The sequence below is a fragment of the Rhinopithecus roxellana genome, chromosome 7 (genome assembly GCF_007565055.1).
Source record: "Rhinopithecus roxellana isolate Shanxi Qingling chromosome 7, ASM756505v1, whole genome shotgun sequence".
Lineage (NCBI taxonomy): Eukaryota > Metazoa > Chordata > Mammalia > Primates > Cercopithecidae > Rhinopithecus > Rhinopithecus roxellana.
Genome location: NC_044555.1, coordinates 33,796,687 through 33,809,794, shown reverse-complemented (window position 1 = coordinate 33,809,794; position 13,108 = coordinate 33,796,687). Strand labels below are relative to the sequence as shown.

At 39.0% G+C, this 13,108-nt stretch overlaps 1 protein-coding gene across 12 annotated transcripts in view; it reads left to right on the top strand.

Annotated features, from left to right (window-relative positions):
• The window catches only part of HUWE1 (HECT, UBA and WWE domain containing E3 ubiquitin protein ligase 1), a 153,353-nt gene that overhangs the window by 51,634 nt on the left and 88,611 nt on the right, over nt 1-13,108 (top strand). For 11 of the 12 annotated variants that reach the window (XM_030934819.1, XM_030934818.1, XM_030934821.1 and 8 more), the window contains 13 exons: nt 930-992; nt 2,660-2,737; nt 3,615-3,662; nt 3,747-3,815; nt 4,192-4,291; nt 5,622-5,722; nt 6,624-6,774; nt 6,911-7,038; nt 7,648-7,788; nt 7,998-8,103; nt 9,444-9,686; nt 10,219-10,320; nt 10,805-10,885. In XM_030934819.1, coding sequence (XP_030790679.1) covers nt 930-992; nt 2,660-2,737; nt 3,615-3,662; nt 3,747-3,815; nt 4,192-4,291; nt 5,622-5,722; nt 6,624-6,774; nt 6,911-7,038; nt 7,648-7,788; nt 7,998-8,103; nt 9,444-9,686; nt 10,219-10,320; nt 10,805-10,885 — 1,411 coding nt within the window. The remainder of the gene's footprint in view (nt 1-929; nt 993-2,659; nt 2,738-3,614; nt 3,663-3,746; nt 3,816-4,191; nt 4,292-5,621; nt 5,723-6,623; nt 6,775-6,910; nt 7,039-7,647; nt 7,789-7,997; nt 8,104-9,443; nt 9,687-10,218; nt 10,321-10,804; nt 10,886-13,108) is intronic. The other variant, XM_030934827.1, reaches the window with a different exon arrangement.

The following is a 13,108-nucleotide window of genomic DNA, read 5'->3' as shown; positions in this document are numbered from 1 at the left end:
AAAATGTATCTTTATATGAAATTTGTTTTATATTTGTAATATAAAAATCTCTTTTCAGTTTGACATGATAAATTAATTTGTTTCAGATGATACCTCATTTCTTTCACTTTGTCAATTGTTTGCCTGAACTATATGCCTTGCCCCATGAGGCAGGGAGATATATATATTTTACATATATAAATACATATTTTATGTAATGTATGTAAAATGGTTATATATATAATTTAAAAATAAAAATACGATAATGCTCTTAATGTTAAAATGATATTTTAAAGGCTGTTGAAGATGCAGGCTAGGTAGTGAGACTATATGACAGTAGTTTTGTAGTTAGAAGCCAGTTGAGCCATTCCCCCATTATCTCAGGGGCTTGTTGATGAGTTTTTAGATTTGAGTGGCAAAGTACAGTAGTAATAAGTAAGGCAGAATTTTCTGCCTTGTAACTCAGCTAATGCCAAAAAGAGAGGAACTGGAAAGCGTGATTCCTCCCTAGTGCGGAAGGTGAGTAGGCAGAGCCTCAGGCAAGGCCTGGTGGAACATGACCGACCTGTCAGCATACGTGACTACAGGGGTGTGGAATACAATGACTGGCAGTTGCTGCTTGAGTTCTTCCTAGGAGCATCCTCACTGAACAGTGAAATTGATCTCATTGAAGAAATCACCTTTAGACAGACCATCTTGCCTTGAGTCTTAAGTTCTTATTTCTGTTCTTTTTTTCCTCTCGTTTGACTTTCACATTGGATGTCTTCTCAACATTATGTTCCAAGCAGCCACACACTCTTAAATATATATATATATGTGTGTGTATGTGTGTGTGTATACGTACGTAGAGAGAAAGAGAGCTAAGGTCTCACTCTGTTGTCTAGGCTGGAGTGCAGTGGCGCACAGTCACCATAAGCACTGTCTTAACACTATCTTTTTCCTTTTTCAAGAGCTGGGGTGGAAAGGAGAACGGCTTTGGACTTGCAGAATGTTGCAGAGACTTGCATATGATGGTAAGTAACTCTTTGGGATATGAGTGTCTTTTGGCAGAGCTGTTTTCCTCTCTATGAACCTTACTTTACAACGAATTGTGGTATATGAAGTGGCTCCTTCACATCAAGACCTTTGAGGAACCTAAGATCAGTTCAGACATAGCTGAGCCACATCTATAGGAAGCAGTCTAGCAGTGCTTGGGCTCTTGATATGCTGGCGGTAGATAAAAAATCTGAGAAATAGAGTGTGTGTTCATACCCAGTTCTTGAGTAGGTAGCTGTATTTGTTGAATTGATTTTAATGTGATTTTTTTAAATCCCAGAAAGTATGTTTGCTTGCATTCTCACACTGTATCAGAACTCTGGACAGTGTGGTGTGATTTAGGAATGGCTGCTTGGAGAGCAATTCTACCATTAGGTTTATTGAGAACTTGTAATGTTTTATGTGCTTTCCTTGTTTATCTCTCTGCCTTTCACCCATGCTTAAGTTATTAGCTCAGGCCATCCTCCTTTCTGCTTTGATATGTTGCTGTGGAGCTACAAAACACAATTTGGTTTTCAATAATTATTTTGCATCTGGAAGCAACTGTATTTTCCACGTGGAATTTGTCTTGTCAGTTTGTCATGTTTAGCACAAATGGCTACAGTGAAATTTAGCCTATTTATCTTAGCAAGCCTTTTCCTAAAAAGAATTGCTCTTTTCTGGTCTCAGAAAACCACAGATTAGATCAAGTTACTTTCCCACGTTAGCTGGCATACTTTTCTTTAGTGATTATTTTATGAAGAGATATCGGGTAATATAGTCGGCAAGTGTTGTCTGTTTAATAATCAGAACTACATAAATCTTGAAGTATATTCAGAGTTTGGAATTCTAATTATGACAACATAAAGGTTGACATGTACTTTAAAAGGAAGTTATATATATACATGTTAAAAAATTCAGAGTATAAAGAGGTATGCAGTGGTAACTTTTTAATTTTCCAGAGTCAACCACTGCTAGTGGTATCTTTCAGTGAGATGTTTTAGTGGGCACTCTGCTGTTATCTTAATTTTGTTCATCATGTAGCTTTTCTGGAGTTAAAGAGAATGTTTTTTCAGGGTCTGATTTATATTGTCTTGGTGTCTACCTGTGCAGAAAAACATACCATGAGAAGTGGTATAGAATGGTATAGAAGGAAAGTGTTTGAAGAATTATGAAGACATGCCTATGAGGCATACTTTGAATAAAATATTTCAGAAGGCTGATGATAGATACAAGGTTTTCGTAAGAATGTTCTTTTCCATTCTTTAGCTGGTTTCTGAACCCTGGTATTTGTTCTCCATCCTTTCTTGGATTCTTATTCATTACTGCTTGGCAGTCTTGCCCTTCTTTTCCCCCTTGGGAATAGCCACAGTCAAAATTGATCTCTTGCAAGAAAGGGAAACTAGAAATTTGTAAGTATGAAATGCAGAAAGTTTGGGAGCTCTGGGCTCTATCCTTTTGATTCTGTTTGAAAAGTCTCATCCTATCTGAGCTCTGCCCTAAGACAAACAAACAGTTAAAGGTACTGTAAGTACTGAATGTACTGCTTGTTCTTCTGCCATAATAAGTTGAACAAGTGGCTAGGACTTTGAGGGAAGATGTGGGGGATAATGTTTATAATCAGTTGAAACTCAGTGTCTGATTCTTTGATGTGCTTTATACACAGAAATATCCACCCAGTGCAACTACACTACACTTTGAATTCTATGCGGATCCTGGGGCCGAGGTCAAAATTGAGAAAAGGGTGAGTCTGATTCAGATTTGTTCTGACAAAGTCTATAGTTTACGGTAACTGGGATTGCCTCTTCTAGAACTCATCAGTTAAATGAAGAAATGGTTTTGAGCTACACTGCTGCCCTCGCAAACTATAAATATACCTAGCAGCTCCTTAGGGGTGTTAATTGCATCCCCAACTCTGATAAGATTGGGTCTCATGTTGGGGGCTGCCAAAAGATGGAAGTCCCATCCGTTATGAGTCACTGCTATGACCTATGTGCTTTTCCCACAGTCTCTCAGAATTCCAACATGTAGTATAGTAGTATGAATGGTGATGGCTCAAGTTTCTCTACTTAGGAAGCCTGTAAAAGTCTTTATATATTGTGGATAGTGTCCTGCCTAAATTATCTGGTCATTCTGTATTGTTTGAGGGGTGCTAAAGAGTTTGGTTTAGAAGTAGCTTAGTGAAAATATAATTTCTCTTCTACCTATACTGTTAAATAAATAAATAAATAATATTTCTAGATTAATTGCCTTGAAAGCAACTCTAATACATGTTCAAAGAGAAACCATTTTCATGAATTCGGTCTTTGCTATGAATACTGAAGCTATGGAGATTAAGTCAGTGGAGGGTTAGAAAAGGACAAAGAAGAATATGAAAGGTGACTGGCTATGTGCATTATAGTTTGATACTACTGGTTTTAAAGGAGCTTTCCTAAGAATATTCTATATATAAGATGGATGTTTTGGAGGACTCTCAAGTTACCTTGATTTTAAGAGCATTCACTTAGGCTTCAACCTGTCAGGTGACATCTTGGTTTTCAGACAGCCCTTGGAGCTCTATGGCAGGGGAAGCTAGAGTGTTCAGTGACTCCTTACAGCTCTCTTGTCTTTTTTAATTTTAGACAACTAGTAACACACTACATTATATTCACATAGAGCAACTTGACAAGGTAAGAGGAATCTTTGACTCTTGGCTGATTCCTTAATGTTTGGTTCACTTTTTGTTCCTAACTGTATCTTTTTTTCTAATGTAGATTTCAGAAAGCCCTTCTGAAATCATGGAATCTCTTACCAAAATGTACAGCATTCCTAAGGATAAGCAGGTATGATTTGGCTTTAAAATATCCACAGGATGTGGTTGTTATCTAAATAGATTGATGTGTCCTGGGGTGGGAGATTGCATAGCAGAAAGAATGTCAGCTTTGGAGTCATACCATGGGCAAATTGTTAGCTTCTCTGAGCCTTAGTTTCCTCGTCTTTTATGAGGTAACACTTAATAACTTCCTAGGTCCTTATGAGGGTTTGAGGAAAACATGAACTACCTCACTGTGAGCAGCTAATAAGTGGTGGTAGCTTTCTCAACACTTTGGATACCAAAGGAGAAAACGTTTAGTTGTGTTGTTTTTTGAGTTAGCTCTCATAAAGAGTATTCACCTTCTTCATTGATGTTTTTAAAATATAGGTCTTATCTCTCTACAGATGCTGTTATTTACACACATACGATTGGCCCATGGCTTTTCTAATCACAGGAAGCGATTGCAGGCAGTTCAGGCCAGGCTGCATGCAATATCTATATTAGGTAAGAGAAGAATACTTCAATTACCAGGCCCTATTAGACAGTTTGGGCCTGATTTCCCTTGAACATTCATCTTTGTTGCTATGAGTCCTATTATAGTTAACTAGGTAGCAACTTAAATACTTCCACCCCTCCCAGTATTCACTGTATTTATTCATTATCCTTGAGCTTCTTAATGTTGGACCAGAAAGAGGGTATAATGATGTTCATTGACATGTCACCTGGGTTTATTCTTGGTATTCGTCTCTTTTTTTTTTTTTTTTTTTTTTTAATAGGTATGCTTGTAGCTATCGCTCACTGTTCCCCTACTCTTTCTCTTGCCATTGTGTCTTCCTCCTCTCTCATCCTTTCAGGGGTATCATTTTGAAGTAAGTCAGAAAATATTCAGTAGTCAATACTGTGTATTTAACTTCTTTTACTGTGGCACAGTAGAATGGAAAACACGTGGTTTTGGAATCAGTCCTGTACTCTGGCCCTGATTCTGTAGATTATTAGCTACTTTTATCCTCTCATCCTCAGCTTACTTGTTTAATATTGAGATACTGACCTTAGAGGTTGGTTAGTCTCAAGATTAAATGAAAACCTAGAAAGCAATCTAGCACAGAACAAGCACATAGAAGGTATAAAATGGTAACCATTGCTATTATTATTGACGTTCATTATGTTATTACTTGCCTCCTCTTTTAAACTATGAGTTCCTTGGCATGAAATTCTTGCTCTTTTATGTGTACTCATACCTAGTATGATTTCTGGCATGTGAGTGGGTGCTCAGGAAATCTTTGTTGAAAACTAAATGAATATGCTCAAATCCCATTAGTTTATGCTTCAGGGTACTGTGTCCGGTATTACCTCATTGTGGAATTCATTGAATGTGAATTACACACATTCTCAAGTTTTACTACAGTGTCACACGAATTTCTGACTTACTCTGCAATGGTCCATAAATTCTCTTCTTTACAAGTGTTTACAGTAAAAGCAGAAGCATAGGAAGAGGCTAAAATGAAAATCTTATATCCAAGGCATAATGAAGTTATATTGAATAGTAATGTTATGAAAAATTAACTCAGAACTTTTCCTATTTCCATCCCCCAAAATTCTTTCTCGAGACTAATAATACCTTTAGTAGCGGAATCTGTCAGTTCAGTGTCTATTTAGAGCTTATCACTTGTATTGGATCCAGTCCTTCAGAATTTAATTTGGTGATGATTCTGCCCTCCATTGCTGGTTGGGAATGGAATTCTTCCCCAGAACCTATAGATACCAAAAAGTTTGTCATTGGGCAGTGGCTTGACCACTGCCTTCTTGCCTAAAGTGTTTGTTTCTCCTTTTGCAGTGTATTCCAATGCCTTGCAGGAATCAGCAAACAGTATCTTGTATAATGGCTTGATAGAGGAGTTGGTAGATGTCCTTCAGATAACGGATAAGCAGCTTATGGTAAGTATTTACAGGTTGAGTAACCCTTATCTGTAACACTTGGGGCCAGATGTGTTTTGGATTTGAGGTTTTTTTTGGGGGGGGGGGGATTTGCATATACATAATGAGATATCTTGGGCATGGGACTCAAGTTTAAACACGAAATTCACTGATGTTTCATATACATATTATATACATAGTCTGAAGGCAGTTATATACAATATTTCAAATAGTTTTGTCCATGAGGTCAGGTGTGGAATTTTCCACTTCTGGCATGCAGGTATTCCCAAAGTTTTGGATTTGGGAATATTTCAGATTTTTGAATCAGGGATCCTGCATTAATGTTGTCTGTATACCAGGCTTATGCTTGTTTGCCTTTTGGTTTTTTTTTTTTTTTTTTTTTTTGAGGCGGAGTCTCGCTCTGTCGCCCGGACTGGAGTGCAGTGGCCAGATCTCAGCTCACTGCAAGCTCCACCTCCCGGGTTTACGCCATTCTCCTGCCTCAGCCTCCCGAGTAGCTGGGACTACAGGCGCCCGCCACCTCGCCCACTAGTTTTTGTATTTTTAGTAGAGACGGGGTTTCACCGTGTTAGCCAGGATGGTCTCGATCTCCTGACCTCGTGATTCGCCCGTCTCGGCCTCCCAAAGTGCTGGGATTACAGGCTTGAGCCACCGCGCCCAGCCTGCCTTTTGGTTTTTCCCAGAGGGTTAGAAAGAACTCCCAGTACTTCCCTCTTTGGGTATTAAACTGCAAAACTAACAAATACTAGGTTTTCATTGTTGCTGTCAGCAGACCTCCATCCCCTCAAGCAGTTGCCAGTGGAATGACTTATATTTTAAAGTCTGGATATTAGCGACTGGAACTTGGTTCAGTCGTCTTATTATATTTGACACATTATGTGTTTGCCTTCTAATTTAATAGGAGATTAAAGCAGCTTCTTTACGAACATTAACATCAATTGTCCACTTGGAGAGAACTCCCAAACTCAGCAGTATTATTGACTGTACTGGAACTGCCTCCTACCATGGATTTTTGCCAGTGCTTGTAAGGAACTGTATCCAGGCTATGATTGGTAAGTTTTGATGGTGATTGATTATCTTAGGCAAAAAGAAACCTTTGCCCTCTGCCTTTGTCTTTTTTAACATCCTGCCCACTTAACAGCAATTTTGAGCTTGTTTTTGTTCTCCCTCTCCCCGCCTCACTTGTAGATCCTTCCATGGATCCATACCCTCACCAGTTTGCCACTGCTCTCTTCTCTTTTTTATACCATCTGGCCAGCTATGATGCTGGTGGTGAAGCCTTGGTCTCCTGTGGAATGATGGAAGCCTTATTGAAGGTACCGTACTGTTTTTGTTTTTTTTTAAACTACATGGGGAAATCAACCAAGGGCATAGAGATGCAAGTTTGGGGTGTTGCACAGTGAGGGCAAATAATATAAGAAAGCTTATCCGGAAAAAGTTATACTTAACTAGAAGGCCAATTTGACTTTCTAGTTATCTCATTAACAACGTTTAAGAGCAGCTACTTCCATTATTGAGACTTTATCATAGTGTAGAATGGTCAGGAGGTCATGGGTTCTGGTTAAAACATTGCCACATGTTATCATGCCTTTACACAACCTAGGGAAAATATATGTCAAGGTACTTTGTAAATTGTGTTGTAGTAGTAATAGCCTTTACTATGTGCAGGGCACTGAGAACCAGCTTTTTTCCCCCTAAATATCTTACTTAATCCTGCGAAGTAATTGATGTCCCCATTACCTCATAGGTTGAGTCGCAGAAGTCATAGAACTGTCATTTGGCAGGCACCAAAAATAAAATACGTGCTTTCCCCCATACTGTGCTGCCTTACTGAGGCCCCAGACTACATGTATACAAAAGAATGCAATTTTTACAACTTTGTGTCTTTATAGTTCATTGTTTTTGCCTCTTTTTCTCCCTGATAGGTCATAAAGTTTCTTGGAGATGAACAGGACCAGATAACATTTGTCACCAGAGCCGTCAGAGTGGTTGACCTTATCACCAACCTGGATATGGCAGCTTTTCAATCCCATAGTGGACTTTCTATCTTCATTTATAGACTTGAGGTATTATTATACAAGGAATACTTTGCATAGAATTTAATAGCTGAACCTAGGGATAGTCCTGATAACCCTAAAGAGCTGTCTTACCTCTCTTCTGTTTCTAGAAATCAACTGTGTATCTGCTTGCAGTGTTTTTCCATTATAATAGTCTTTAATCCCTGAAATATAAATATATATACTTGATTTTCTTACAACTTTTCTCTTGATTGTAGCATGAAGTAGATTTGTGCCGAAAAGAATGTCCATTTGTGATCAAGCCAAAGATCCAGAGACCCAGTACTACACAGGAAGGAGAGGAAATGGAAACTGATATGGATGGTAATTAACAGTTATTAAGTCAGTATTTTTGTGCTTGAGATTTTTTGTCATCTCACCCCAGTTTTCATTCTTCCTCATAAATTCCAAAGTACACAATTCACTTGAGTGTATACTTTAAGCAACAAAAAATTTTTTTCTATGTAAGTGATTTGCAAATTTGTTTTTCACAAGGATAATCAGAAAAGAAAGGTACGAGTTGTTTGGAGTAGAGATGGGAGGTAAAGCAGATGCTATAGCTGTGGTGTTAATCTGTTTTATTTCATCACATTATTTTCTTATGTATTTCTTACTGTCTTATTTCCACTAAAATTCAAGCTCCATGGGATCAGGATATTGTCTTTTTCACTGCTGCAGTGCCTGATAACATCCTAGGTGTTAGAAATATGCTTGGTAGAGAGAGAGACTCTAAAATGGGACCTTTTAAAACTTTACCTATTTTGAGAAGAGAAAGGAGAGGTAAAAAGGTTTTGGGGTAGGCAAAAACATCCCTGAGGCTGGCACATCACTTGAGCCCAGGGGTTCGAGGCCAGCCTGGGCAACATGGCAAAAACCCTGTCTTTACGAAAAATGCAAAAGTTAGCCCGGTGGGGTGGCATGCACCTGTGGTCCCAGCTACTTGGGAGGCTCAGTTGGGAGGATCATCTGAGCCTGGGAGTTTGAGGCTGCAGTGATTTCAAAATGTAAATAGTAGTTTATCACTAATAGAGTCTTAAAAGATTTCATAAATTATAGTAAATGATTGTGTATCTTATACTCAGTTATTCAAGTGTGTAAAGTAAAAATGAATCCTTACTTACCTACCATAGCTACTAGTTTCGGTGTGGTTCTTTCCAGGCTTTTTAATGCATATTCAAATACATGTTGATGTTAAGTATGTAGTGTTTTACAATGGGAAGATGAGATCATAAACATACTATTCATCTTGCATTGCTCATTCAGTGTTTCATAGACATTCTTCCAGATTGGAATATTGAGTATTAATCTTTTCATGTTTTTTATATTTATTATTAATTACTCTCTTGAAAAGCTGTACCTGTTTGTATACTATCAACTAGTAGTATATGAAATTACACATTTTACTTACCACTCTCCCCTTCTTCCCCAATTTGGTAGGTGAGAAATATTGAAGGACTTCTGTAGGATTGTTAATTTACACACACACATATATATATGTATTAATACATGCAACTAGTGATATATTTTCATTTTGGGGTTCAGTATTCCTGATCTTCATTTTTATATTCATTTCACATTAATGGAAGAAATTTTCTCAAACAAAATTTTTCTTTTTGTGGTACCTTTTATTCTAGTAAGTTACTTTATCATAATTTGTACTTTAGTTGCAGATGTGGCTATGGAAAGCAGTCCAGGCTCATCCATCTCTATGGAGCACAGGCTGGATGTTGAATTAAGGGCATCAGGTTCCAGCAGCAGCACTAACATCTCTTCTGGCCCCAGCCCCGGTCCCAGTCCCGGCCCCGGCCCCGGCCCCGGTCCCGGCCCCGGCCCCGGCCCCGGCCCCGGTCCCGGTCCCGGTCCTGGTCCCGGCCCTGGCCCCGGCCCGGGCCCTGGCCCCCGTCCTGGTGCGTACACACATAGATGTGCAGTCTTTCACAGTGGTAGAGTTATTAAACTATTGAAGAAGGCGGCTTTAGTCAGAACTTAAATGGTACATTTGGAGGTTAGCATCCCATGACTACTCATGCTCCTTCACCATTCTGGTATTCCATTTTCTTATATTAACATGTCTTTCATAGCATTTTATACTTTTCCAACAATTCGTACATTGATTATCAAAGCAGCCATGTTGGAGGGCAGATAATATCCAAAATGGGAACTGAGTGAGGTAAAAAAAAGTTGAACCTTTTTACTTTGTAATTTTTCTTTTTTACTTTAGACTTTTAATTTTAGTATTGGTAAAATTAAAAGTATTAGTAATTTTTTCAATTTCAAAGCTTAATTAAGTATTCTTCCCAAGATTCAGTGACCCCACTTCGAATGTCTTCTAATTTTATTATAGTGTATTTGGGTCTCTTAAAATTTTGTTTTATATGCTTGATCATGGTGGTTTAATGGCCAACTCTGCATAATTCTTTCGTCTTTCCTCATTGCCAGGAGCCCAGTGTATTCCACAACGAGCAGCACTTCTGAAATCCATGTTGAATTTCCTCAAGAAGGCCATCCAAGACCCTGCTTTCTCAGATGGCATACGACATGGTATTTGATTCCAGATAACTTTTTTTGGAGGATATTTTACTCTCTCAAAGATTGGTTCTTTTCATACTGTTCTGGCACCTGTTGTTTTACAAGGCAGTCTTTGATAAAGGCCATGCCATTTTCACTAGCTTTTAGTTGTTTTTTTGTCACTTTTCCTAGATGTAAGGGTTGCTTAGCTATTTTCATAATGATTTACCCTGTTTTCCCCCCTTTCCAGCTTTTGACTCTGTGCTTAATTCCATCTTATTACCCCTCTCTGACTCTTAAGTGTTTGTGTTCTTTTTTTTTTTAACCCATGTTAGAAAGCCTATTGCATGGACAAAGAACAAATAATAAAATAGTAGGAGACAACTAGGGGACATTAGATTAGAATTAACACAGGCTTTGAGGACCACAGTGTGATAATACATATCACTCAGTTATCCCCACTCCTCACACCTTTCCAAACTAATCATATTCTCCGTAATGTTCACTTTTCTCTTAGTGATGGATGGTTCTCTGCCTACCTCCCTGAAACACATCATCAGCAATGCAGAATACTATGGCCCATCACTCTTCCTCCTAGGTAAGTGGAGTTGATAGTTGGTTATAACAATTTGGGATAACCTGGCAGAGCTTTCTCTCTGTGTATTTATTTACTTACTATTTACTTATTTATTTATTTTTGAGACAGAGTCTTACTCTGTTGCCCAGACTAGAGTGTAGTGGCATAATCTCTGCTCACTGCAACCTCCGCCTCCCGGGTTCAAGCAAGTCTCCTGCCTCAGCCTCCCAAGTAGCTGGGATTAGAGGTGCCTGCCACCATGCCTGGCTAATTTTTGTGTTTTTAGTAGACAAATGTGAATAGTAAAATCCCGCAAGGATATAAAACACAGAGAGGCCGGGCATGGAAGCTCATGCCTGTAATCCCAGCACTTTGGGAGGCCGAGGTGGTGGGTGGATCACCTGAGGGTAAGGAGTTTGAGACCAGTCTGGCCAAAATGGCAAAACCTCGTCTCTACTGTCTACCTGGACAGTAGACAAATGTCAATAGTAAAATCTTGCAAGGATATAAAACACAGAGAGGTCGGGTAGATATCTGTCTTATTGGTGATGCAATAAAGAAAGGTCAGAATTCAGTTTTAAGTAAATATCTATTTTCTAGGTGCCAAATACACCTTCTATAAGTAGTATATTTGTAATAAGTAGCATTATCATACATTTGGCTTATCTGTGCTAGAATTCTTAAAACGCTAAAGGAATTAAGTTGGAGACATGGAAATAGGGAAAATCTCCTTGTAGTGGTGAGCACTGTGTTTTACATTTTGGGGTGTTGGGGAGACTATTTTTGGCTACTACAACTTAGATACTTCCTTCCCCCCTTGCTGAAGAAATTTGGGATTTTTGTATATTAACCTTGTAGCCTTTAATCTTGCAGAATTATTAGTACATATTCGTTTTGTGGTTTTTTTTGTTGTTGTTTTTTTTTTTTTTTTTTGAGACGGAGCCTCACTCTGTCACCTAGGCTGGAGTGCAGTGGCGCGATCTCGGCTCACTGCAAGCTCCGTCTCCGTCTCCCGGGCCCACGCCATTCTCCTGCCTCAGCCTCCAGAGTAACTGGGACTACAGGCGCCCACCACCACACCCGGAGAATTTTTTGTATTTTTAGTACAGACGGGGTTTCACTGTGTTAGCCCGGATGGTCTCAACCTCCTGACCTCGTGATCCACCTGCCTCGGCCTCCCAAAGTGCTGGGATTACAGGCGTGAGCCACTGCCCCCGGCCTTGTTTTGTTTTCTTAGGATATTCTATATAGTCTTGCCATCTGCAAATACATTTTTACTTTCTTTATGGTCTTTGTGCCTTTTTTTTGTCTTACTATGTTAGGAAAGATTTCTGATACAATGCTGGATAGAAGTGAGAATGGGCCTCTTTGCTTTGTTCCTGAATTTAGAGGGAAAGCATTTAATATTTTACCATTAAGAATGAGGTTAGCAGAGGTTTTGTGTTGAAGGTTTTGTCAATTTTATTAGGTTGAGGAAGTTTTCTTGTGGTGTAGCAACTCCACCATGCTATGGAAAAGCTCTCTGCCAAGGTTAGGTTCAGATGGCAAAATTCAGACAATAGTTCTTTGGTTTTTTGTTTTGTTTTGTTTTTAAGATTTATTCTACAGGTGGGGAAGTCTCAAGGCCAGGGTCAGGGAGAATGCCTCTCTTCTGGGAGAAAGTCCAGAACAGAGAGAAAGAGAAAAGGCAGTACACAGGCAATTTTCAATAAATGGGAAGCTTAGAAGAGGCAACAATTGCCATTGACAGGGATATTGTTTAAAAGAGGGAGGCAGCAAGAGGATATAGTGCTTAGGTGCTGGGGTAGTGGTGAGGAGCAGGTGAGCCCTATGAGGATGATGCCAAAAGTGAAGGACACAGGCAGGAAATGAGACTTAGAGCACTAAATCAAAGGTCAGTGAAGGTCCAACTTCCTTCCCTATGGTTTTCTTAATTCATCCCTGACATTTCAATCAGCATAGCAACCTCCCAGTTTTCCTATAAAATACACTTGTACTTGAGAGAGACCAAATTTGCAAAGCCAAACCTAAATAGACTAGCCATTGTTATTTTAGCTCTCTAAATGATAGTACAGAACCTTTCACTCCAGGTGGAAGGAGATGGCTCAGGAAAGACATAAGGGAGGTCTGAGAACCTCTTGGAGTATTTTAATAATATAGTTGGCTGTTTGAGTTTCTTTTATTTTTGTTGAACTATTCTGGATACCTTTTCTTTATTAATGATCATGCAATGGGAGGTCCCTT